General features: G+C 38.0%; 3 protein-coding genes across 3 annotated transcripts in view; 2 read left to right on the forward strand and 1 right to left on the reverse strand.

Annotated features, from left to right (window-relative positions):
* On the forward strand, positions 1–3,747 carry LOC136265666 (papilin-like). Its single transcript, XM_066060563.1, has 14 exons — positions 1–341; positions 426–499; positions 569–620; positions 915–1,115; positions 1,176–1,287; positions 1,347–1,421; positions 1,531–1,664; positions 1,709–1,850; positions 1,899–2,034; positions 2,243–2,450; positions 2,502–2,672; positions 2,773–2,952; positions 3,006–3,236; positions 3,284–3,747. The coding sequence occupies exons 1-14, from the start codon at positions 285–287 to the stop codon at positions 3,599–3,601; spliced, it is 2,091 nt and encodes a 696-aa protein (XP_065916635.1). The 5' UTR covers positions 1–284; the 3' UTR covers positions 3,602–3,747.
* LOC136265674 (cholesterol 7-desaturase nvd-like) lies at positions 3,703–24,340 on the reverse strand. Its single transcript, XM_066060575.1, has 4 exons — positions 23,438–24,340; positions 22,093–22,338; positions 7,970–8,143; positions 3,703–3,958 (listed from the first exon to the last, which is right to left on the reverse strand). Exons 1-4 carry the CDS (start codon positions 24,275–24,277, stop codon positions 3,794–3,796), a joined length of 1,425 nt encoding a protein of 474 aa, XP_065916647.1. The 5' UTR covers positions 24,278–24,340; the 3' UTR covers positions 3,703–3,793.
* Positions 24,330–25,413, forward strand: part of LOC136265677 (transmembrane protein 115-like) — an 8,828-nt gene continuing 7,744 nt past the window's right edge. The window contains exons 1-4 of the mRNA XM_066060577.1: positions 24,330–24,481; positions 24,537–24,661; positions 24,904–24,973; positions 25,018–25,092. Of these exons, the coding sequence (XP_065916649.1) occupies positions 24,455–24,481; positions 24,537–24,661; positions 24,904–24,973; positions 25,018–25,092 (297 nt within the window). The 5' untranslated portion in view covers positions 24,330–24,454. The remainder of the gene's footprint in view (positions 24,482–24,536; positions 24,662–24,903; positions 24,974–25,017; positions 25,093–25,413) is intronic.

A 25,413-nucleotide genomic window follows, 5' to 3' on the forward strand; every position in this document is an offset into this window, starting at 1 on the left:
TACAGTGGGTTAGTTTTGGCTATGCAAGATACAATTTTGTGTGTGCACAAATGAAGACATGTTTTATAAACACTAAAGGTATTCATAAAATTTGCGTGTAAGGCACTTGTAAGATTAAGTGGGAAACCATAAAACTACTGTGGTTTTAGTGCTTGCATTTGCATGAACCTCACTGGCCAGCACTTATCAGACTTCCTGTTTGTAGATAGTATAAATATGTGAATACCCAGCCATTCCACCATTTGATCTGCAGTCTTTTGTGAATTCAGATCTATGCAAAGAATATGGATTGCTGCAAACAGCTGTTTATCTTGATTGCTCTGATTTCCGTTGCTAATATGGTAAGGATGTTTCTTGCTAAAGAAAACCACCAATCTATATATGTACTATGGTTACTGAATTAAACAATCACTATGTGCTTTTAGATCTTAGGTAGTAAATGGACTCCCTGCTCTAGAACTTGTGGTGTTGGAATCATGCAGAGGACCATCCCTTGCCAGTAAGTTTAACAGCAATGCACTAGTGATAGGCCAGGCCTTCTATTATTGCAACAAATTTGTACTCTTAGGAAAGGTGAATGTGATGGAACAAGGGAAGAATTTAAGGCTTGCAATGTGAAGGTAAGTAAATATTTGTATTATTATAGCCTAAAGGCCTGTTATCAATGGTATCTAAACTAGTGTTTGTGGTTGCAGCAACATGTGTGGCAGGTGTCTGCAAATTCACCGCTCAGCCATGCCACAAATTCTTGAAGGAGTGGCATGATAAAAAAGGGAATTGTTTATATGCTGTGGGTTACTTTGCAGACACACAACTCCCTATCCCACACAAACCACATAAACACAATAATGTGGCCTATCAGTGTTAACACAAACACTTAAGATGTATTGATTTGGTCTTTATTCATTTTTTAGAGGTGCCCAGACGGCAATGCTGACTTCAGGAGTCAACAATGTAAGACACATGGAGAGGAGTTAACGCCATTCATTAACAAAAGTGATCCCTGCAAACTGCTATGCAGTGCACCAGGAAAGAGTCCAGTACAGAAGGATTTAGTAGCAATAGATGGAACACCTTGTCCCTCTAGTGGTGTTTGTGTTGCTGGAGAATGTGTGGTAAGTTTTGTGGACATATATAACTAACTTGAATCATATCAACTCTTGTCTATTATGTAGCCCTTTGGCTGTGATCATGTTCTCGGATCAAAGAAAATAATAAACAAGTGTGGAACATGCAGTGATTTGTGTGTTCAACTGCCATGCAAATTTAAGGAAATCATTTCAAATGGTATGTTAGTGTATAGTGTTTGCATGGACATTTATTCACCAAAACTTTAATTTGCATAGATTACCACACTACGCTACCATCTGAATCAACCAACATAAGCATTGCTTTGGGTTCATCTTCCTGTAGCTTCAAAGGTGATATAGTATAGAGTTGTCTTCTAAGATTACATTAATTGTAACTTAATTACATTCATTGTAACCTTCATATAAATAGTAAATGAATATGATATACCTTAATCTACAGCCATCAGCAATTCTACAAAGTCTCTACACTTTAGAAGAGACCAATCAGTCATATCTCTATCAGGGACAGTTTTTATGATTTCTAACAATGAGTTGACTGCAGAAGGACCACTTCAATCACCAGTCACCATCGAGGTATGTAATTACACTATTATTCTATTGTAACTAACTTTCGTTAGGTTCATTGTCCGAAAAGTAGCCACAAGATGGAATGTGATTACCACATGTCCGTCCATATCCCATATGAGCTTGAAATTTCAAGTTACTATGAATGGGCTGTAGGAGACAATTATACTCCCTGCTCTCAAACTTGTGGAAGAGGTATTACAGAATCTAACTATGTAATTTAGTCATATTTAGTTTTTCCAGGAATCCAAATGCCAGAGATTTATTGCCGAACAGCAGGCACTAAAATAAGGGCACCGGACATAGAATGCAGTGATCAGTCAAAAGAAGGACTTCCATACAACTTAATATTTTGTGATCAGCCAGCTTGTCCCTCTGAGTGAGTATATTCTCCACTATATGAAATCATGATAGTTGAAACCTTAGCAGTTCACAAAACTATAATAGGATGTGTGGTTGATTATTCATAAACGCTATCACTTTCAGTGTTATCATTATATAATTCCTTGTGGTTATTGTTTTTCAAATGGGATATGACCATTGTCTGAAGAATATAACATCTATAAATGCGATGATTGCCACTTTAGATGGACACACTCTGATTGGACACACTGTTCACAAAGTTGTGGCGGAGGAGACAGGATGAGGGATGTTAGATGTGTACAAGTGATCCGAGATGGTGTACAACCAATCCAGACACCAGGGAAGTGTGACAGTGAAACAAAGCCAGCATCACTACATGAATGTAACAAACACCCTTGTCACAACCATTGGCATGCAGGAGACTGGAGTATAGTAAGTTACAAAACAATCACTACTTCATATTACATATTATTTCACATTCAGTGTTCTGTTGATTGTGGGGAAGGAATTCAAAGTAGAAATGTCACATGTAGAGATGCCAATGGAAACAAGATACGCAGACACAATTGCAGTTTGCAGGCAAAGCCTCGTATAGAGAGATCATGTACTGGAGACATCTGCATCCACAAGTGGATCAAATCTAATTGGACCAAGGTAAGGGACTGGACACTACAAACTATTGTACAGGTGTCTGCTCTGCCAGTGGGAGGATATTATTGTAATATAATGACACTTGTATATTAATTGTTTGTAGTGCTCTGTGAGTTGTGGTGAAGGAGTTCAGACCAGGCAAGTAAACTGTACTGAAAATGGGACAGTTGTAGATGACAGTGTTTGTCTTGAGAACATTCCAAATGCCAAGCCAACAGAAGTAAAAAGTTGCCAAGGACGTTGTTGTAATGGAATATGGACTGTTACAAACTGGCTAACAGAAGTAAGTGTGTGAGCTGCAATAAAGCATATATGTGTGTGTTGGTTTCTGCACAGTGTGTTGCACCTGGATGTCACAAAGAAGGTGCACAATCCAGAAATTGTGATGCAATTGAATGTCATGAAAGAGGAGTACAGTACAGAAATGTATATTGCATACACAATGGAAGGACTTCTGAAGAGAATGACCACATAAAGTGTAACCCAGCAACAGAACCGTTAAACACACAAGGATGCTACAGGACTCAAGGATGTGAACCAGCTTGGATTGAAACAGATTGGACCCAGGTAAGTATGAACTAAATGGTAGAACAAATGTGAACCATATTTTTTAGTGTAGTAAACCTTGTCATGGTACACAAGAGAGAAACATAACATGTAAACTGGGAAATGAAACACTTATGAATGAAAGATGCCCAAATAAGAAGCCAAGTATAAAACGTACATGTAATTCAAATTGTACAGTCTCTGATATATGTTTCAAAGAGTTTTGCTACAGAGATGATTTACCACAATGCCATCAAAATTGCTGCGATTCATGTGAAGAAGCTTTTCCACAATTGACAGGACTACTACGATACAATCGGTGTGAAAAGCAGTGCTGTATAGGTGAACTCATAATTGGGTCAAATGATGGCACCTTCTGTACATGATGACTCCACATAATGGTACATTGGATGACACTATTGTTTGCCTAACATGACTCCGCTTAATTCTGACACCATAATAATTTTTGTAACACATTTTTGTATGATTGTACTTTATTAATAATTTATAAAACTATCAAATAAACAATAAACAAGACAACATGTTAGTACACATGTAACAGCAGTAATAGGTTGTGTTTACCACTCAGAATTGTTTTCTTTCTGAAACGATAACCTTGGACTATTCTCCGAGAAAAACTGTGAGTACCATCGCCGGTGTTTTGCTATCAACTGGTCTTCTTTAACCAACATTGGTTTGGATACATATGTCTTATTATTCCATATCATCACATCCCGATCAACCTATATATACAAAACACATGGATGGGACTTGTACACAGTGTAATTATGAATGGTTTAAAGGGGCAGTGTGTTGGTATTGTTAACATGTTTAAGTTTATGATGCAACATTGTTTAAATGGATGACAAAGTAGTGGGTCAAGCTTATAAAAACTTCAATCTTGCACTCCTACTGCTGCAAGACACAGCTGTATGAAATTAACGCTACACAACAACTTCTGTCAATGGATGTATCACAACCAGGCGGACGGTTTGAGCACATTAGAGGGCTATACAGCGAAAGCCATGAGGCACCTGTTTAATCATCTGATATGCTGTTGTGCAGTTGAAAAAGCATACTGGACTCTATCTCACTATTGATGTGCAAGCCTGAGTCTTGTACATATAATTAACAATTTCACTGGCAGTGAAACAATGCACAACTGAATGGCTTTGATGCCAACACACTGCTCCTAGTGACCAATCACCTCTACAATGGTACAGTATGTACATATTGAGCTGAGCAGAAAACTGGATGTTTCTCAAAGGAATGATAACAGTTTTGGTATGAAGAACAGACATGTGTGGTTTGGCTCATTACAAGTTTGAGAAAAGTTGTATATGTAACAAGCCAACAGGAAACGCGCAGAAAATATTGATTGGTCATAAATAAAGTGTCAGACATTTGAATGAAAAGATTTTGAGATATTTTTAGTGAGTCAAGCAGTACTAAAAATGAGCTGAATTTCAAGAACTTGTGTAATTTCATCCTTGAGTTATTTAATGTTTTTGGGGCTCAGCTCAATGTGTATATGCATACTACCGTATAGCGGGTTATTTTCGAAACAGAAATTTTCGCACAAGAAGCAAAATCTGAATTTTGAAAGATTTTAATTTCGAAGAGTGCATATTTCGAAGTCTGGATGGATTTCAAATCGTAAATGGAAATTCGTGTCACAAAATTATGAAGATGCGTGAATGTTTGCCGAAAACTGACTTAATTACTGATGGAATAATCTTGTGCACTGGAGAGAAGACTGAGGGAGTCTCGAGTGGAGTAAATTCACTGGCACGATCACGCTCGATCATAGCTAGCTATCCTGCCTGCTCGCATAGATACTAGGCATCAATTCCCACTCTGGATCACCTGTTTTCTGGTTTTTGGTATAGTAATGATACAGTTTTCCCATTATCATCAGCAATACTGAGCTAAAAGTCGAGGAATACACAAACGAATCGCCGAAAGTTGGACGGTTGCTTTCACTTGTGGGAATTTCATTATTTTCAAAAAACAACCGGACGTGGGAATTTATTTTCGAAGAGAAGGGACTCTTCGAAATATCTGAAAATAAAAACCTTTCGAAAATTACCAGCTATACGGTATAAGTCTAGTAGCCTTATGAATCACAATCCCTACCATATAATTGGCAAAGCCATACGCATGCAAAGAGTTCATACACATACTTACTGTGCTTATAGCTAAAATGTAGTACAGTGAAACCTGTCTATTCTGGTCACCATAGGGACAAAATTTTCTGACCTCATTAAGGAGGTGGCTGTATTAAGTAGGTCACTTTGTACACAGTTGGCACATGTGGGGATTTTTATAATGGCATGCAGTTTAGACAGGTGACCTCTTTATGCAGTGACCTGATTAGACAGGTTTCACTGTACTGAATTGAGTTTGGCAGCTCAAGTCCAACAATCACAAGATCCTGACAACTTTATACCAATAAAAGTATTTACAGGTACTACAGGTAAACAATAGGGATGTTTCATAATTATGCAAGGGAAGGAAATTAGAAATTTGTAGGGATTATAGCAAAGGAAGTTGTTTTTACATCTGCAGTTATACTAGCTGACATTTAATTCCTACAGTATAGCTAAATATCAAATGTCCACTAGTATAATTGCAGGTATAGATGACCTCCCTTGTTTCAATTACTGAATTACTGAAATACGAGGGGCCAATCTGCTTTAGTTTCAGGTACGTTCCAACACAGTGTCACAAACAAAGAACAGTACAAGAAGTGCTTGTGCAATCAATCCACGAAGATTAAAGAACTAAAGCCACATTACCACCTAGAGGAGAAAATAGGACACAAAGGAGGACAAAGGTATGTTATAAGTCCATAATGCATCCATTGTAATTGCTGCAGTTGGCAATGAGGCATGTCTTGGGCTGAAGTATTGCCGATCAGTGAAGAAATTGAGCCCCACAGTTGGCTTACACTTGGCTGGAGGCATTAGTCAGTCAGTCAGTCAGTCAGTCAGTCAGTCAGTCAGTCAGTCAGTCAGTCAGTCAGTCAGTCAGTCAGTCAGTCAGTCAGTCAGTCAGTCAGTCAGTCAGTCAGTCAGTCAGTCAGTCAGTCAGTCAGTCAGTCAGTCAGTCAGTCAGTCAGTCAGTCAGTCAGTCAGTCAGTCAGTCAGTCAGTCCAGTCAAATTTAGGGTTGCCCTGACAACATTTAAGGGCTGGGTTAAGTGGCCTATGAGCTGTTATGAAAGAAAATGAGATTGGTTTTTGGGTGATAATTTTGGGCAACACAACCCAAACCTCTGTGATGCCTACTATTATACTGTACATAAAAAAATAAACTACATTATTATATTACACACTCCAAGTCTCTATTCACCTATCCTCACTACACTATTACGTAACACTATTCATACTGTATGCTCTGGTTGTATTTTCGGGCTATGCCCCTGTATCCAAATTCAAAAGTCAAATTCAAATACAGTACATCAAATAAGTAATATGTACTGAATGTTTCTGTGTTCAGCAATACAGCTATGATGATTGCAGTTACACATTTTGACCTAAGCATTACATACCTTATTTGTAAATATGACTCATTGAAGATACAGAATACATACGTACTGACATATGTCAATGTTACTGAATTGCTGGCAGTGATAAATAAGTTATAACTGACAGTCGAACAGGCACTGGTGACAGTGATAAATAAATTATCATACTGACAGTCATACAGGCATTGGAAATATATGTATGGTGGAACTTGCACTATATGACAATGCTGGGAACAGCCAATATATCAAGATGCCAGTTTATCCATAAAAGAATATTTTGGTAAGTGTCCAGATTATGCAAGTGTCATAAGTTTTTTAGTCACTGTCCTTATTAGGTTTCACTCTAGTTTTAAAGTAACTATTTTTAGAATGCTACTCACACTATACACTCCCAAGTTCCAACCAGGGGTGTAGGACAAACTTACGTGAACTGACATACATACAATATGAGATGAACTTTAGCGATGCTTGAAATACTGTGATGGTTACTGTACAAAATATCAATAAAGAGGTTCAAAGAGGTTCGATAGCTATATAGTGTTTGTACTTTACTATGGTGAGTATTTTGTGAAGAACAAATGAAACATGTGGTGGTCACCAATTCGCCCACTAACAGTCCCTGTATTTATCAAGCAACCATAAACTATTGCCCATGGTGGATATAAAAAGGTCCACTACATATTTTAGTAGTGCTAAGAATACACAATTCCATACATGGGCTTGTCCTAGTTCATATTGTTAGTGAGTTAAATGCATTAATTCTATAATGTGATATAAGGGAAACTTACCAAAAATATACAATTATTATAATTAGGTTAATTGTAGTATGAGGTAATACAGCGGGTGAGGTGATAATCACATAGTTTTAAAATGAATACGATTTAGTGGTAGTATTACTAAAGGCAGAGCTATCTGAGGAATCAATACAGCTGGCCTGGGCTAGAAATGAATCTACTTATGCTTGACACCAAAAATGTAACACATTAACTTTCAGTTAATTTATAAATACTCTTAGCATTATAAAGTCACAGTGTTTGAAACAGTTCCCTCTAATTGGACCACATCTGCATACATTGACCACCACAACACAAATTGTATAAATGGCACTTTTATAAGTGAGCCATAGGAAAGAGGAGAAATTGATTAAAGCATGTTTGTGGCTCAACTTTCAACACTTACACAATATTGAATAACTGTTGATAACATTGTAATTGAACACTTTTCACCTGCATAGCTTCTCCTCTTAACATTAACTTAGGTAGAAAAGCTGGCATCCACCAATCGTAATAAATCTCGTGGGTCAGTCTTTGTAACATTGGTTCTTCTGGGGTAAGAGTTTGGATAAATACTCCACTTCCGAACACTGATTTAAATTTCAAATTAACCAGTCCAGGACCAACCTAAGGGAGGTCATTGACAGGTGAATTCAATTTCATGACCACAGCACATACATACACATTACACAAATGGCCCCCTTGTGACCAGGGTACAAAAACCTGATCTATGGGGCCTCATCTACTTTTAATAATGACTTGTAACTTCTCAGAGCATAGTTATAAAGCATTGAAAAGTCAACAAGCTTTTGTAATCTGTCAATTGACAAGGTATGTAGTTTGTTGAATCCTAAAACAAACTCATATTAGGATGTTGTTGGTTTGGCTACTGTCAAATTGACTGACTATCAAAAGATAAAGAATGAGTGGGACGAGTGGGACTACTTGCTTGTGTATTTTGGAGTGCTCTAAGTGTGCTAATTCAATCATTGCCTATCAATTACAACATTCTTGCATGACAGCAAATTGGATTTGCTGCTGCCACAACTGTTTATAGCCCATAGACACTACTATGAATTATTACAATGGTGCTTGTATTGTGGTGTACACAAACAAAACTGCCATCCAAGTACCACCAGGAACATGTGCCCAAGTAATTTGTCGCTAACCAGTTATAAGCTCCCACACAAAGTAATTTGTCTCTAACTAGGTTCCCACAAAAAAAGGTTACACTTCTTGTCACTAAATTACTTAATTTATAACAAATGATAGGAATGTATGATAGGAATGTAGCACATAACAAGTCGCCTACACAATACGTGACTCCTGACTCCTAACGTATACAACATGTCTGAGTAGATAGAAGAAAAGGAAGTACAGCCATTGTATATTTGAACATATCTGGTGAATATAATATAATGAATATCCCAAATGTGATGGTTAAATCTCTGGCTGGAAACGTTTTAACAAAAACTTTACTATACCACTGGATGTATTATGTGGTACGTGACAGCCTTTACTACCTACACACTGTAACATGCAACCTCCTTCAGGTCAAATATCATCTTGTGTTTTATGAATAAGTTGGAAATTCAAACCTACACATAAACTCAATATTCATTACTATACATACTGTTAACATGTAGAATATCATTACTATGTTTTATGAATAAGATGGTAATTTAAAACTACAAACACAATATAGCAACACTCTTGTAATTACATTAACGTTGGAATGTTCACCTAACCAAACACAAAACCAAAGTTAATACACTTAAAATAAACAGTTAACAAATTAAAATTCCAGATCACTAAATGAGTTAGTTACATATCTTGATAATTACATTACAATTATGGTAAGTTTTCTGAAGCTCTAAAGTTAGAGTCTGTTGACTATGATGTAAACCACAACACAATCCAAACTATTCACACTCCATGATTCATGAAATTGACTAGGAGAAAACATCCAAGCGTTGGAGCGTTACTCGGATGACTGCAGGTTTGAGGCTGTCCGGGTACAGTCGTGGATTTTTCTCCTTTCTCAACCTTTTCAAACACACTTTATGTAACAACTTTCGACAGGCTGTAGGACCAGGTGTGCTACAGACCTTAATAAATGGTTTACATTGTGACACACCTACTATTTTCATAAATCATTCTCTTAAAGTTATGATCACATTTGTAATTGTCCATTAAAAAGCAATAAAAATCAAGTTACTTGAGGTAAGCAAGATCACAAGTATTTATGATCATACAGCTCCATCCCATTTAATGAAAATCAGAACTCTTGTTTTGGTCTTGTATCATCATTTGTTTGGATATTAACAGCATGTTGTTCCTTGTATGTTTAGGTACGTATGTTTGTATCTATAGTTAGGGCTAGGGTGTTATATAACAGTCAAATTAGTAGTCTTGTAAAGTTGTCTTTATTTCAGTCATGTAAGACCGTAATTTGTAGGTGCATGCATTTTTGTTCATATCTTTTAACTACAATGATTGTTACTTTCATAAATTAGAACTATGAGGGAGCTGTAGTTAATACTGATGGTACCCACACTAGTATAGAGACCTGATCAGTATTCTTACACTGCTATTAATTCCAACTTTCACATGAAAAATACAGCTTTCTGTGCTGACAATAAAAACATTCCCAACTGTGAAATTGAAAGTCCATGAGTTTAATCTTCAAATCCCAGAAAAATAAATACAGATTTAATTTCAGATCATGAAGTTAACATATACAGTACGTAAGTAGGATGAAAAAGAAACATTTACTTACAATGGTTGGAAACCTATTCATAGCTTGACGTGACTGTCTGAACAACAGTTATGTCACAAAGGAGATAAACATGTCCTTCTGTAACTTTATACCATCATGAAACAGACTTGCTATGCTGAACCATGGAAACAAGAGAATTTTGTAATAGAATATTATGGACTTTGTTTACAACAGGTCTGAAATGGAGTGGTAAATTTTTCTGAAGGACAGTTTGCACAATAACAAACTTGACCCATTATATTCTTTTAAAATTGTATCACCAACATGTGCCTGGCTTATACCAATTCTTCTTAATCAAACAAACTTTAACTGTGTACGAATGTACGTACAGATGTGACAAATGAGCTTACCAAAATGCTTGTACTGTGGTGTGTGCTTTAATTAGAATACACAACAAACTAATAGTTGTATTAAGAGTTCATTTTATTTGTACAAATATTATAAACTCTTGGTTGTATGTAGTTTAAACACCCAGCCAAACATGCTTTCTTATAAGGCATTGTGCTGTGTGTGGCATATCAATGGCAACTCTCAAATAATGTTATAAACATTAACTTCTCTTTATTGCCACCAATTAAACATGTACGTAATTAATAGGAATAAAACAATTGGAAAATTAGTGTATTTTCTGTCTTGGTTGAACAAAGAGAATTAGACGGTAAATAACCTCTTTTCGGGATACGAAGTTCACATGTTCAGCATGTGGGTACAGTAGTTGGGTCAGGATGTGTGAACATGTGCTCACTCCTACATTTGCTGTTTAGGCTATATCTCACCCACCTGCCCTGATGTTTTCCTTGACTAGTGTTCAGCAGAAATGCAGGCACCAAAGTGGACTACCAATGCACAATTTTCATGCTAATTTATGTTATTGAGGGCGGTATGCACACGGTTGTTTCCAGGTAGGCCAAAAAAAATTCTGCAGGTCTGTCTGGTTTTTTTCCTTGGTCCCACCTAGGCACAGTGGCTCCAAAATTAATTTCACTGTACAGGCACCCACCCTTATACGTCACACTGTTTTTGTGTTATGTAGCCGATAGTGTAGTATCAATAGTTCTATGATGTGTTGTAGTGTTGACAAGTCATTAGTCGGTAGCCGCACTTAACAGCTACGTAAGCCCAGTGGTTCAAGGGTCATGGGGTTGGGTGTTGGATTACATTAAATGCTGTAGAAGGGGGTGTGAAGGAGAGTGTTCACATGCATGTAGTATGAGGAAGGAGCACAACAATCCTTTCATTGAAATTAGTACACAAATTTTTTAAAACAAGGTAGGCATCTGGTGTCTTTCAGATGTAGATAACACATCAACAACTTGAGAAGGTGTACGGAACAGGTAAACATGCTACACAACATGGCCACACTGAACAGTAATATTGTACAATCAAAGGTAAGATCAGTACAATACATTTATCTCAATGCTACAAGTGCTTCACCGATTGCATTAAATGACTGGCCATAATAACAGTAGGTCTTGAATGTTTTTGTCCCACTGTTCATATGAACGCGACTTTTTTAAGTACTCATCATCTGGGACAAATGAATGCTTGCAAATTTACTGCCTGTCGTTTGTACTGTTCAACTGGGTACAAACCGAAACTTGCAAGCATGAGATAGCCGGTTCAATTTTTGCCGTGACATGCTTATTTTCTTTGCCAACCTCCATAATATATAGTAACTGGCCACTGTATACATATACTAGTATAATTGAAAAATGAAGTAGGGATCCAAGCAAAAAAGAAGAGATGAATGATGGTATTACAGCATTTAGACTATGGTACGGCTCATTTACAGGTTTACTAAATCACTTAGTCACCTGACATGCTCACTTAGTAATCTACACATGTTCACTTAGTAACCCGCCCTCAAGCAATTTTGTACATGATAAATATTAATTATAACATGAAAGGCACACTGCAGTACTTGATAATACTATAATATTCTTCTTCTCCGTGTTCCAAGAATAATTCTGGACAAATAGTAGACTAAACACCGTATGTACTGTAGCTCTAGCCATTACTTTGGTTACCAGTCGAATAATTATTTTTGTGGGCACTGTAAGGACTTCAGGAAGAAACCGTTCCGCTGTTCTGCATTGCTCTTTCACCCCACACTCATGCTCTGGTTATAAAGGTACGTACTTTAAACCATAGTCCAAATAAGTTAGATACCGCGACCAATGGAAACTAAGTGATTTAGTAACCCCTCAGGCCCTTAGCAGCACCCTCACTGTGCTCGGGACACTACAGCCTTAGGGGTTACTACATCGCTTAGTACCCTTGGTCTTGGTGTCTAACTATTATATAGCTTGGTGGGAAATTGCTTACTTTTGCATTGATAGCTCTGTGAGAAAATCTCTGCATTGGCATGTTACAACAATTAGTTTGTTAATGCCAAAGTAGGTCACCGAGCTATGCTGTAATATCATCATTCATCTCTTGTTTCACTGCTTTTTATAGCTTAGATCCCTATTTCATTTTTAAGCTCGGATTTTGTTATGGCATAGAGCTGTTTTATTAGGGTGACTGCTGTATTAGAATATCCCGAGTCGACCTTTCACCACCAGGGGGAATGTCACTATTTCATAATTCAACCGTGCTAGCATTATAAATACAATAATAAGGGTGTGTGGTCATCATGATCAAGTGAATGGATTGTAGAGAGGTGTGGTCTCTGAGCTTGATCATTATTAATCAACCAAGATCATTAATGGGCATGGTATCATGTGAAGTTGCTGGTATTTACTGAGCATAAGCACCTTAAATAATGTTGTGGCATCTAAATATGCTACTCAAGGAAAGTGTTGATATGGAAAATTAATGTCTCAATATGGTTTCATTGCATAAAGAAAATGGCAACCAGCCTGATTGAAAGACAAAGCACAGAGGGCACACACTTGTCGCAACCCCAAAAGGCACATCCCACTGGTGAGTTTGTTAGTGTGGTGTAAAATGGTGGCCTTACGCTGCTTCATTCGGTCTCCAACTTTGCGACTGTGGTCAAAGCAAAATTCAAGTTTTAGTGATTTAAAAAAAATTCTATATCTGATTGTCCGTAAGTGTTTTCTTGTTTTAACACTATATTTGATGTTATATAGACTATTATTCCGTAAAGGTGATTTTCGTCATGATCCTTAAAGGTGGAATTTTAGGTGAAACAGTAACTACCGTACTGTGTTATAACTTATGAACAATAAATTAATATATTGCACATCACTGGTTATTGTCCTGACAGTTTTACAGTGTTAAACTGGAACAGATAACCCTACCTACTATTAGCACATACGTAATTCTCATTGAAACAAATAATGAAGTGAATGGCTATCTTGAAAACCCTCTTCAGAAATACGTACAGCCTTGAAAAGTATCTACTGTGACTACAAAGACATACAGAAAACAAGATTGATTACACAACAGCTCATAATAGTAGTAATCTTGTGTCATTCTCTGTTGCGTAACACCTACACACAAGAATCATGCAGTCAGGAAAATAATTGGATAGTTGGTATATAATTACGAATTATTAGCTGTTATATTATTTACCACTAAAAATATTGAGTAGTAAATAGTTCAATTGGTAACAATTACCAATCATTCTAAAGTACTGTAATTGGATAATTGGTACAAAATTACAAATTACCAACAGTTATTTACTCTAGAGATGTACTGATTCAACATTTCCAATTTCAATCCGATCTAACATAATTATTACACATCTACCGATATTGCACCAACATGACATCAACTATGCATTATTATTATGTTTACTTCATAGGATATTACTGCCTCAAACTTAAGAGCAATTGTTAGTGAGGTCATTTGTTTTGAAGTGCTGCCTTGCAAGGACTAATAGGGCAATACCATAAGCTGTACCTTGTATCCTCCACCTCCTCATACAATTGTAACTCCCCTTATGGACCCTGCACTTGGGGAATTATTTACCATGCATGGTGTGGTACAATAAAGTAGCCACAAATATTTCAAAGCAATCTCCTACCACTGCTGCAAGGCTCATAAGTGCTTCGGCCCTTCGGTACTTATAAGTTCCTGAAGACTTACCCAGAATACTCCATGCTTGAACAGCTTGTAAACTGATGTGGCACAGTATCCTAGTGCTTCACTCTATTGTTTAGAAAGGTGGATTAAGTTTTACTGAATACAGTAAACTCGTGTGTAATTATAAGACTTCTCACACTGTGACCAACAGATAAGTGTTAGGTGTACGTTGCAAATCGTGACCACAAAATTTAGTCCCACGTTATTTGTTTCTTTGTCCAACCACAAAAATTTAATCCACAAATTTACTTTGGTAATTACAATAAATATTTGTTTACTATAACTATTAGTACTTTGTAATTACATACCAATTATCCAATTATTTTGGAATGATTGGTAATTGTTAGCAATTAAATTGTTTACTACTCAATGTTTTTAATAGTGAAGAGAGATGTACCAACCTACTAAGTACCTATCTAGTATCTAATATCAGATCAACAGTCAATTTGGATGAAATCAGTATAATTAATTTTGCATATAAATACCGATTCAATTCCGATCCCATGTCTTGGACTCACTCTATCATTTCTCTTCTCCATTACGGTGGTATAGACTGAAATGCTCTCTTGCACCCACTGGCTATAATACAGTTTTTTCTTTGTCTCAGTACAATTTTTAAATGCTGAAACAATAAACAGCTTATTGTATGTTGTGCACTTGTTATAGTATTCGGCATGTGCAATCCCTAGCCCGCTTGTTGAGCAGTACGCTTGTTGAGCAGTAGTGTAAACAAGGGCTGCAGCACTCGAGTTTGATAACCCGGGTTGGCCCGAGTTGAAAGTAACCTGGGACAATGTGATTTAAGTATAGTACTCAAGATAGTTTAAAACCTGACAAAAAATATTTCCAAACAAAAAATATTGCTTGATTTTAACATGGATAGCAGTATGCTAAAATCACTACAGTACAGTGGAACCTCCCTTATCTGGACTCTATTATCCAGGCACCTCCATTGTCTGGACAGCCCAAATTGGTCATGTGGCTTGTAGTTTATTGACCATAATGAAGTTTGGTTTAGATAAAAGCACAAGGAGAGAGCCTAAAGGTTGCTGTTTACTTGTTTGGTGGCTTGTTTCTTCTACTACAAATAACTACCACTTGGTTGCTAGGTGATAATGCATTTTTACAGCCCAGGGGAGTGCTCTGTAGTGACTTCCCCCTCTGCCTACTAAACTGCATAGTACTAACTGATAACAATAACAACATTACTTGTATTTAAGTTAGTCACTTTAGCATAATAGCATGTTATTCTTAGTTACGGATATTTCTGAGATACGGACAGTAGTATGTACCAGACTGCCTGGATAAGAGAGGTTCCACTGTACAGTGTATCATGGTAGTGGTGTGTGCGTGTGTGTGTGTGTGCGTAACAAAGAGACATAACGAAGAGACATGTGTATGGAGCCTGTGTAATGTCTGTTCTGCTTTATGGTAGTGAGTGCTGGATACCACTTAAGAAACATTTACGTAAATATGTTAAATTGTTTCCATCACAGATGTCTTTAAAAACTGTATTAAAAATTTCCAGCATGAAGCAATGGGAGGAATGTATTACATCTGCAATGGTGAGAGAGCAGTGGGGTGATATGGAAACCATGGACACTAAGCTGGAACACCGGCACCTGGAGTGGCTTGGGAATTTGTCTGGAATGCCAGATTTTCGCTTTCCGAAGATTTGTCTCTTTGGATGGTTGTCTCATTGCCGTCCGTTTTGTGGACCAAGGAAGCGGTGGAGAGATTTTACAAAAAGCAATTTGAAGAATGTGGGGATAAGTGATGGTTATTGGTATTGTCAAGCTCAGGAGAGGGAAAAGTGGAGATCTATTTGTAGTCAAAGTGTGGAGCTGTCCAATCAACCAGTAAAGAACATAGTATACCATGTGTGCAGTAGGAGCTTCCGAAGAGAATGTGACAAAGCACGTCATAAATGTACTGTGGAGAGGTCTAAACCAATCCAGGAGCAGGCTGATGCTGTGCAGTATCAACTCTGTGATCGATGGTTCAGGAGTAGGAGAAGTTTGGCAATGCAGATGTAGGGAGGATGAGTCAGCAATAAATGGACCAACAGTCAACCTGCAGGTACCAATAGTATGTGGAGTTTGTGGAAGACAGTTTTGGAGATCTGGAGATTTAAAGCGTCATAAATGCAATGAACCCCAGTCTGATGCAGTGCAGTGTCCAACTTGTCAATGTTGGTTCAAGAACACTAGGGGCCTTACCATACACCAGAGAGCGAAACACCAGGTGTGACACCTTCATTTTTGCCCCTTCAATTGGAGGGAGACGTGACCCGCATGGGTAGTCTACAACAGGATAGGTGTGTTTGTGTGTGTGTGTGAGTGTGCGTGCGTAAACAGCATCACTATGTGTGGGTAGGAAAAAGGCTTCAATTAGTGGTACAAATTGATGGTGGAACACACAATTGATGTAGTTAATAGTCTAGTCAATGGGTCACCACCACCATATGAGACACTGTGGAATCTGTTAGTGCACACAGTAAGACAGAACCATTGCACACTCCACAACTATGACTGTGGTTTTGGCATGTGCTACAGAGTACATTCAACATTCAAACTAGATAATTAACCACTGAGCCACAGCTACCAGTTATCCACTTACTCTTAATTTCAATGAAAATGCTACCATGTAATACTAAGTACATATTCTATGTGTGCATGTTGTATTAAAAGTTTTATAGTATTGCAAAAAACAACAACAAACAAACAAACAAAAACAGTTGTACCAAGAGTGTGCATATTATAGTTACAATTGTAACTTCCTTTCTTTAGTAAATGTGCATTGTGCCTATAGAAAAGAAATGGGTAAGTGTAATCTCAAAACCAGTTCGTAGACTAGGTTTGGGATTTGTAAAATACAAAAGGAACTGTTTCCATTCCAAGCTGTGAAAAAGAGATAAGGCAAAGCCAGGGTTAAGGTGAAAAAGAGAATTGGCTGCAATGATTATCAATTTAAATGCTGTATGTATGACATGGTAAGATGGTCATAATTGGGCACAACCATTAAGTTTACAATGGTAAAGTGGACTGTAATTCTAATGTAAGTGGATCAGTAAAATGCCAAACAATATAGTACCCCCTTGAAAATTTCTGTCTACTTAAGTACATATTCAGATTTGTATGAACTCCTGATTATCTGCACAAGATAATAGATCTTGATTTCTTCAAACAATCACCTCAAATATGAGTTTGCTTAAATAACAAGTAGAGGTATTTTCACACCCTTTGTTCAAATGTGACAGTAGTCAATCGAACAATAAACTGATTCGGATAAAATGTCTTTACACCTTTCTTTATATTGCTGTTTGTTTACATGACAACATATTATGCCAGAAGCCAGAAGCATAAAACAAGAAACACACAGTTGATGGTGAATGGAGAGGTGTATTGCGAGGATTACTTAATTGCAACAAGGCTTCTCCAGGGCTATGTGACATATCACTACTGGACAGTAATCTATGCTATTACCATGGAATTCCCATTATCCTGTGAAATACCCATGAAAGTTTCAGTTGATAAGTTTTTCATGGGTAATGAAATACCCATGAAATGCTGGGATAAAATATTGTACCCATGAATGACCCATGAACGAGTGAGTTTTCATGTGTTTGTATGTTTGTACAACCCATGAAAAACCTGTGAAATCACACCAATGAAAAATGTGTGGAAAGCCTATGAAATACATTCATAGGTTTTCCACAGGATTTTCATTGGTATGATTTCACAGGTTTTTCATGGGTTGTACAAACATACAAACACATGAAAACTCACTCGTTCATGGGTCATTCATGGGTACAATATTTTACCCCAGCATTTCATGGGTATTTCATGAGGATCATGGGAATTCCATGGTAATAGCATAGATATATTGTCCAGTGTATGGCATATTAGCTACTACACAAATGAATTGATAACTGTATATGTATTAAAACTAGACTTAACACACACATGCACGCACGCACACAAAAAGGCAAAGCCATCAGCTGTTGTGCTGGCATGGTCACGCCTACCCAGTGGACCAGCAGTGGGATACCTGTGCGCTACTACTCAGGTGCTATGATTCAGTGTAGGAAAATCCTCCTGGGGCAGGACTAGTAACCCACAGGAGACAGTACTGTGTCTCACAGGTGAAGGCATGGGCAAAAGGAGTCCCATCTTGATCTTCACATACTACGTGAGACATGGATAATTGGCCTTTGCTTCCCCAGATTACACCATGTATATTTCTACCTACTATGTGTCAGCCATTGAGTAGACCACGGAACAACACAAAAGAGGACAACTAGATTTACGGTATAGCCCAAACAGCCATGGTATAACTATTACTTGTATGGCAATAAAGCATACTTTGTATGAATGTGACACCCACAAAGACACTGGAATGACCATCAATAACAAAGCTGTCAGCAATGTTATTAACAACAAATTAATAGCTACACACATGAATGAGTATTTATAATTCCACTATAATAATCATATGATTACGCTTGTGCACTACAGAAATATAGCTGCCAGGTGTGGTCTTGATCTAAATATAGCACTCAGTTTCACCATGTTTGTCTCTTGACCACACCCTCGTGCTATATTTTCTGTATTATACTCGCGGTGGTAGATTTAACTAGATTTAATAATAGGGATCGTGTCATTTTCTCTAAAATGTTGAATATCCACCATAGCAGTTTAGGTGGGTACAACTAAATGTTGTGTAAATGTTGTGTGCCCTTGTTTTAAATGTATTTTAATTTTTACTATACATCTCTTTGTTATCTCTGGACACTAGTGGATTGTACCAAAATACCTGCTGTGCAGCGTGCAACTATTTTTATACCTGTAACGTATGCACACAGTTGTAACATCAATCCACGCACTGCTCAAACGATTACTTTAGTCTTAGAATATATGTAGTTGAGTAACTATCAACTAGTCAAAACTCAGCAACCACACTAAGTCTATAAACCAAGACCACAATATGTCGCTCAATATTACAATTCAAAGCATATTGTATTTTGAACTGGTTGGGCATCAAAGCCATTAGCAAACCGTGTTCCCATGATATTGCCCAAGCAATATCAAGATACTGTATTTCCTGGGCAATATGCGAGCTAAACACCAAGTGGCACCTTTGAGTGCCCACGGTACATAAGCACACTTTGATGCGATGAAAAATATAACACTCTTTGGCTTATTATGGAAACATATTTTTTCCCATCGAACTAGATGATATCATTAACAGCCAGAATCGAGATATTATAATAAAGCAGTCACCGCAATACAACATTCTAATGTACCACTCTGTGTGGGCAGTTCAAAGGCACTGCCAGTGCCATAATTTGTATATTGCACTGCTGCAGACCGCAGTGAGTGGAGTGCATTATAACTTATAACGCACTGGTTGTGGTTTTGTAGACCACAACGAGTGCATTATAAGTTATAATGCACCGACTGCAGTGCAATATACAGATATTGCACTTGCTGCGGTTTTGTGCAGCATAGCACAAGTGCCGGTGGCGAAGACCACTACGACACCTCACCTAATAGGTGGAAAGACACTTTACAGATCACTTGAATTCTTTTATAGCCTGACATGTAAAGGTCGATTGTGGGCCATAACGTCACCAATACGTATAATGTTTACAAGCAGCCAATGGCGATCGAAAAAGCCAACGCGGGTGGCCACAACTCTAGTCTACATATATATAAACGTACTTATACACCTTACTAGTCTGGTGCCACCTTAGCCCAAATTAAACTGTAGTCCACTTCGACAATGACTCAATAAAACAAATATATTCTAAATAATACTAACCTTTACGTTCGATTGTGGGAACCAGTTTTGTCATGCCACCAGATTCGAGTTTAGCCAGTGTGAATAGTAAGAATTAGACTAGTATCGTTTAGTAGTTAGGTTTTGTTTACTTAAACCATCTATTTAGCTGCTTTTTTTCGCTAGAGAGAATCACTGGTGATTAGTCTGGTGCTTAGTCTATATGGCACACTGGCATGCTGAGCACTACATGATGAGAGTCGAACAGCGAATGCAGGTTAGTGATATAACCCATAGCGTACTATCTCAGGTGGCTGCAGTATTGCAGGGGGGAACGTCATCGAAACGTCTGGCTTGGTTACCCACAATCGACGTTAGAAACCTGGCCTTTATAAGTGTTACAGCTGTCTTGTGAGACTCTCCCCACCTATTAGGTGAGTGGTACATAACAGTTATACAACGTGCACTCGTGCTCTGCCTGTATAAACGCACTTGCCTTCGGGCCTGACGGCCCTCAGGCTCATGCGTTTATATCAGGCAGAGCACTCGTGGCCGTTGTATAACTGTATAATAAACAGTCTTGTATGTTCAAAATGTAAACAAACTATTATATTAATTTTAAAAAAGGAAGCAGGGGTCCATGCACTAAAGAGACATGATTACAATAGCTACAGGTGAAAATCCCTACTTTGGAACTGAGAAAGTTACATATAAGCCAAAATAGAAATTCTACTTAGTAATCTAGTATACATGATTGTATATTGAAAGAAATATTAGTTTAAAAAAGAAGTAGGGATCAAAATGATAAAACTCTTAAGACAAGAGATGAATGATGGTTTACAATACAGTACTGTGGGAAAATCCCTACATTGGCATGAATTAATTTGTTTGAAGCCAAAGTAGGGAATATTCCACAAGCTATGTAATACCATCATTCATCTCTTATCTCATGAGTTTTAATCATTTAGATGCCTACATCGTTTTTAAAATAATAATTTTTAAATGTACTAGATTGTTTAGTTTTTTAAAAGTTATAGCTACAGCTATGAAATACATATGTGACTGTTTGGCTGTTGTATTAGGGTAACTGCTTTAGAGTAACTTAAGGGGGCCTACAACTGGACTACACAAGATATTTATGGGACGTGGTCATGACATCCCTTGTTTTTCGCCGTGCTACCAATAAAGAGTGTATTCAATGGTCAATCGCTATATAGATCATTAAGAGGCATGTCCCTCGGTCGTTACTTGTCCAGCTGTACTAAATCATAAAGGGACGTGTCGCTTGATTGTTACCGGTCCAGCTAGTTTCGTAAAGGGTCCTATCGTGCAGGTACAGTATCTATTTACTGTCGAGCCTACTAATTTAACTTCGTCTACTGTCTACTGGAAATATAAGAGCGTGAACATAAATTTGTGGCATCTAAGTGTTGATACTGAAAGTGAATGCCTTGATACGGTTTCCTAGCATGAAGAAGATGACCAGTAGGTTGAAGATAAAAGGAAATGCAAGGTGCAGAGGGCAAGCACTCATTAGAACCGCAAAAGGCACATTCCAGTGGTTATTGTGGATAAAAATGGTGGTCATACAATGTGTTGTTTAGCATCTAGTCTTGTGACTTTGGTCAGGCTGGCTAACCAAAAATCAGGTTTGGATGAATTTTAAAATTCACTATTAGGGTTTAGATATTGTTTATACTATAGTCATACTAACACTCTCTGCAAATGTACTTTTGCCCCTTAAGATGTTTCTAGAGTGGTGGCGGGTGCTGTTTATTATAGGGGCGATCCCTACGTAAACAGCACTACTAGCTGTTTGATACCTTTACATCACTTGTTTCACTACTTTATAGTCTGCTTCTTTTCTAAGTTTAAACACACACACACACACACACACACGCACACGCTACCTAGTATAATGCTGCAAATTACTGCCCCACTACACTGTATTAACATACATTACCTGGTGGACTGTAACACTGAGAGTTGTGAAGGGAATTGTGTAGCCCCAGACTTCGATGGAGTGGACAAGGTTCAGCTCTCCAATATGTTGGTCTGGTGCAGGAAGTGGCTCCCACTGGGCTACCCATTTGTGTGAGAACATGGCGTAGATCGGGTTGTAGATGTAGCGCAGGTCAACACCAGCTGCGATAAACGGCTTATGAAGGTGATGAAGATGAGCCAAGTCTGCACCATTCTCTGGTATCTCCTGAAGACACAACAATACACAATTATACATGCACCCAAATACTACACAGTTTTGAACAGAATCCCATCATAACTTATGATACATAAATTTGACTTATATTTGAAGTATCACAATATCACACTAGACAGGAGTTAATAACAGTGGAGGAGACAGGAGTTGATAACGGTGGAGGAGACAGGAGTGTGTCAAACGCAGTACAGAAACTACGCTCGAGATTGATTTGATTTTTGTTTAATCTCATGGTAGTTAGTAAAGGCCATTTTTTCCTATCAGAGCACATAAACTCAATACAAAACACAACCACTAGACAACCATGTTACACATACAATAAAATCTTTATCAGAGGATATAAATTCATGATTACAAGCAACACATGTGGCATCAGTGAGAGAATTCCACCAAGAAGTGACAGATGATCTGAAGAAGTTTTGGGTGGAGGAGAGATGACAAGTTGAGTAATTTAAAGGGATTCTATCAGAGGTGCAAAGTGTTCACACTGGCATGACAAGGAAATGTGATGATTGTGCACTGACAGACCAAAGAAATGTGACAACACTACAGTTCTGCAGAGAGAATCTTTTTAAATTACTCAGGATCATTTTTAGACATCAACTGGGCTCGTACTTCAATATAGCTCCCTAAAGCAATAAATTTTGGTTAGAAGCATTAAACAGATCCACTGTACAGTTAGCCTGATTACATGACAAGATAAACTGGTACTGGTGAATGACTACGAGGTAAGGAAACAAGATTATAAAACTGGCTAGCTGAGATGACTCCAACTCTACCACCAGGGAAAATTAATGTTATAGATATAAGATAGCTGTACTCTAATAGAGCATTCACTAACGTATAGAAGGGAACAAAAGAAAAGTGTACCTTGTTTTATCTTGTGTGCTTCAGGTAAAAAAGAAGGGAGTTAAAACAAGAACTTGGATGGGAAGTTGATCAACTGGACAGTACATTACTTAAGTTTGTGAGGCATGACTGCATGATTCTGTTGTTAATAACAAACGCCCAATCTTTAACTCCTCACTTAGTGATTCACATGCACAACTCCATCATACCCTTCAGATATTCATACTACATGAATACCTACCTCAATGTGGGCATTGATGATGTGTACTGTTTTCCCTTTAAATGTCCAGTCACCAGTATCAATTTCCGGCATCACTTCCGGCATCCAGGTGGGATCAATCCCCTCAGCATGGTGCCACACCATAATCTGTCCGTTAGCCTCAAAACATGGCCACTGCTTGGTCTTGGCAATATCTGGTATCTTCTTAGCATAAGGAATATTTACACACTTTCCGTCTTCACCACGAAAGGTCCATCCATGAAATGGGCACTGCAGACAATTGTCAATCACCCTCCCTCCAATTCCAATGTTGGCTCCCATATGTGGGCAATAAGCGTCAAGGATATATGCCTTTCCATCTTCCCCTCTGAACACAGCAAAGTGTTGGCCAAGGACACTCACTGAACGGGCTTGTCCTTTAGGTACGTCACGTGACGCAATCAAGGAAAACCATCCATTAGGGTAGACTGGGGGAACGTCTCCAATTTTTCGACGCCTGCGAACTATGTTGGCAACATCTTTCTGTGATTTTACTCCTTCTATCTCCGTGTATCCCAAGTCTCCCAGAGCGCGGTGCAAGTTTAAAGGGGAGAATAAGATGCTTAGTATCTTGCGGACCACCAACCAAGCCGTGTACACCAATGACAATAAAGTCAGCACACCCAACCACATCCATCTCGCGCCAGTGAGGAAATTTGCTATAGCTGATCGCAGTATTTCCAGAAAACCGAGTGATCCCTCCGCGTTAAGAAATTGGCCAAGAAATGGAAGACTCTCTAGTATCTCTCCATGTACTTGTGTTACAGTGATTGCTCCCAGAATGATACAGGACAGTATAGTGACCCACAGTAGCTTGGCCATAGCCGGAAAGGTCAAGAGTTTAACACTTCACCTAAAACACGTGACTCTTAGCTAAGTCTCACCTTTAAGCGCATGGGCTTGTACCAAAAAGCGCATGGGCTTGGAACAGAAAGAGACAAGAACTCGCCAACGTTTATGGTAAAATAAATCAATATATTTATTTATTCGTCATTCAAAATGCGTAATAAAGAAGACATTTCTAAGGTGAGTATTAATGAATGTCTTTGAAGAGGTGTATAAACGAGTGTGCACTGTTTAGCACGTTATTAGCATGATACAAAACTCAACGCTGGTAACTAGAGGTTTATGTGCGTTTATCATACTGCTCTACTTGATCGGGTTTATACCCAGCGTGGATACGCAGCTGGTGATGACACCTGGATTGTAAGTGGGCATTAGTTAGAATAACATAACTAAACACTAAACAAGTATCCCAGTGTTATTGTTACGCGAAAATTAGACGTTGCCATTGTGGCATCAATATTGTATGCCTCTTGTCCAAAATGTAGTTCAGAGTTTCAGGTGTACAAGCAAGTTACTCTGTGTTCTAGTGTCAAGGTTTAGACTCCAGCTTTACAGGCTTCCTTATAGTATATTTTATAATCTTATTGTGTTTTGTTTTGTAGTTTAATACCACCACAAGTGAAGGTGTGGACTCTAGTAACGTCACCATTTTATGAGACATCATTCATTGTGGTGAGTGTTGGTTGAGTTAGTCAATACTTTAGTGGATTTTGTAGTTGTTAATGGATTTGGCAGTATTAACTGTAGTAGGACACGTATTGGAACCATTGTGGAATATTAGATCTTACTTGGTATGTTTGTGTGAATAAGTTTGTTGTCTCAGTGTTGGGTATGTAGCGTGTATGTGCATGCGTGTGTGTGTGCGTGCATACACTCAGGGTGCATTTTGCTCATCATGCATAATTCCTGTGTATACAAGTAAAGGAAAATTTGAGAGATTAGTAGGGATCATAGAAATAAAGAATGCATAATGAAGCAAAGCAGATTGCTAACTTCTGCTACGTTTTATTCCTACTCCAGTCTTGTAGCTTGACGTAGGGATTCAGTGTCCACTATTACAGCTGTACCTCCTTTGTGTCACTGCTTTTTATTTCTATGATCCCTACTCATAG

This window comes from Dysidea avara, chromosome 9, assembly GCF_963678975.1.
Source record: "Dysidea avara chromosome 9, odDysAvar1.4, whole genome shotgun sequence".
NCBI lineage: Eukaryota > Metazoa > Porifera > Demospongiae > Dictyoceratida > Dysideidae > Dysidea > Dysidea avara.

What these genes read in the sequence shown, in the direction of transcription:
- LOC136265674 (XM_066060575.1), bottom strand. Translation starts at nt 24,277, where the DNA reads ATGGCCAAGCTACTGTGGGTCACTATACTGTCCTGTATCATTCTGGGA. An exon ending in TCAGTGTTACAGTCCACCAG is followed by an intron (nt 8,144 to 22,092) that starts GTAATGTATGTT and finishes GACCTCCCTTAG; the next exon opens with GTTGGTCCTGGACTGGTTAA. An exon ending in TAAGAGGAGAAGCTATGCAG is followed by an intron (nt 3,959 to 7,969) that starts GTGAAAAGTGTT and finishes TTGTATATATAG; the next exon opens with GTTGATCGGGATGTGATGAT.
- LOC136265666 (XM_066060563.1), top strand. Translation starts at nt 285, where the DNA reads ATGGATTGCTGCAAACAGCTGTTTATCTTGATTGCTCTGATTTCCGTT. An exon ending in TTAAGGCTTGCAATGTGAAG is followed by an intron (nt 621 to 914) that starts GTAAGTAAATAT and finishes TTCATTTTTTAG; the next exon opens with AGGTGCCCAGACGGCAATGC. An exon ending in TTGAAACAGATTGGACCCAG is followed by an intron (nt 3,237 to 3,283) that starts GTAAGTATGAAC and finishes CATATTTTTTAG; the next exon opens with TGTAGTAAACCTTGTCATGG.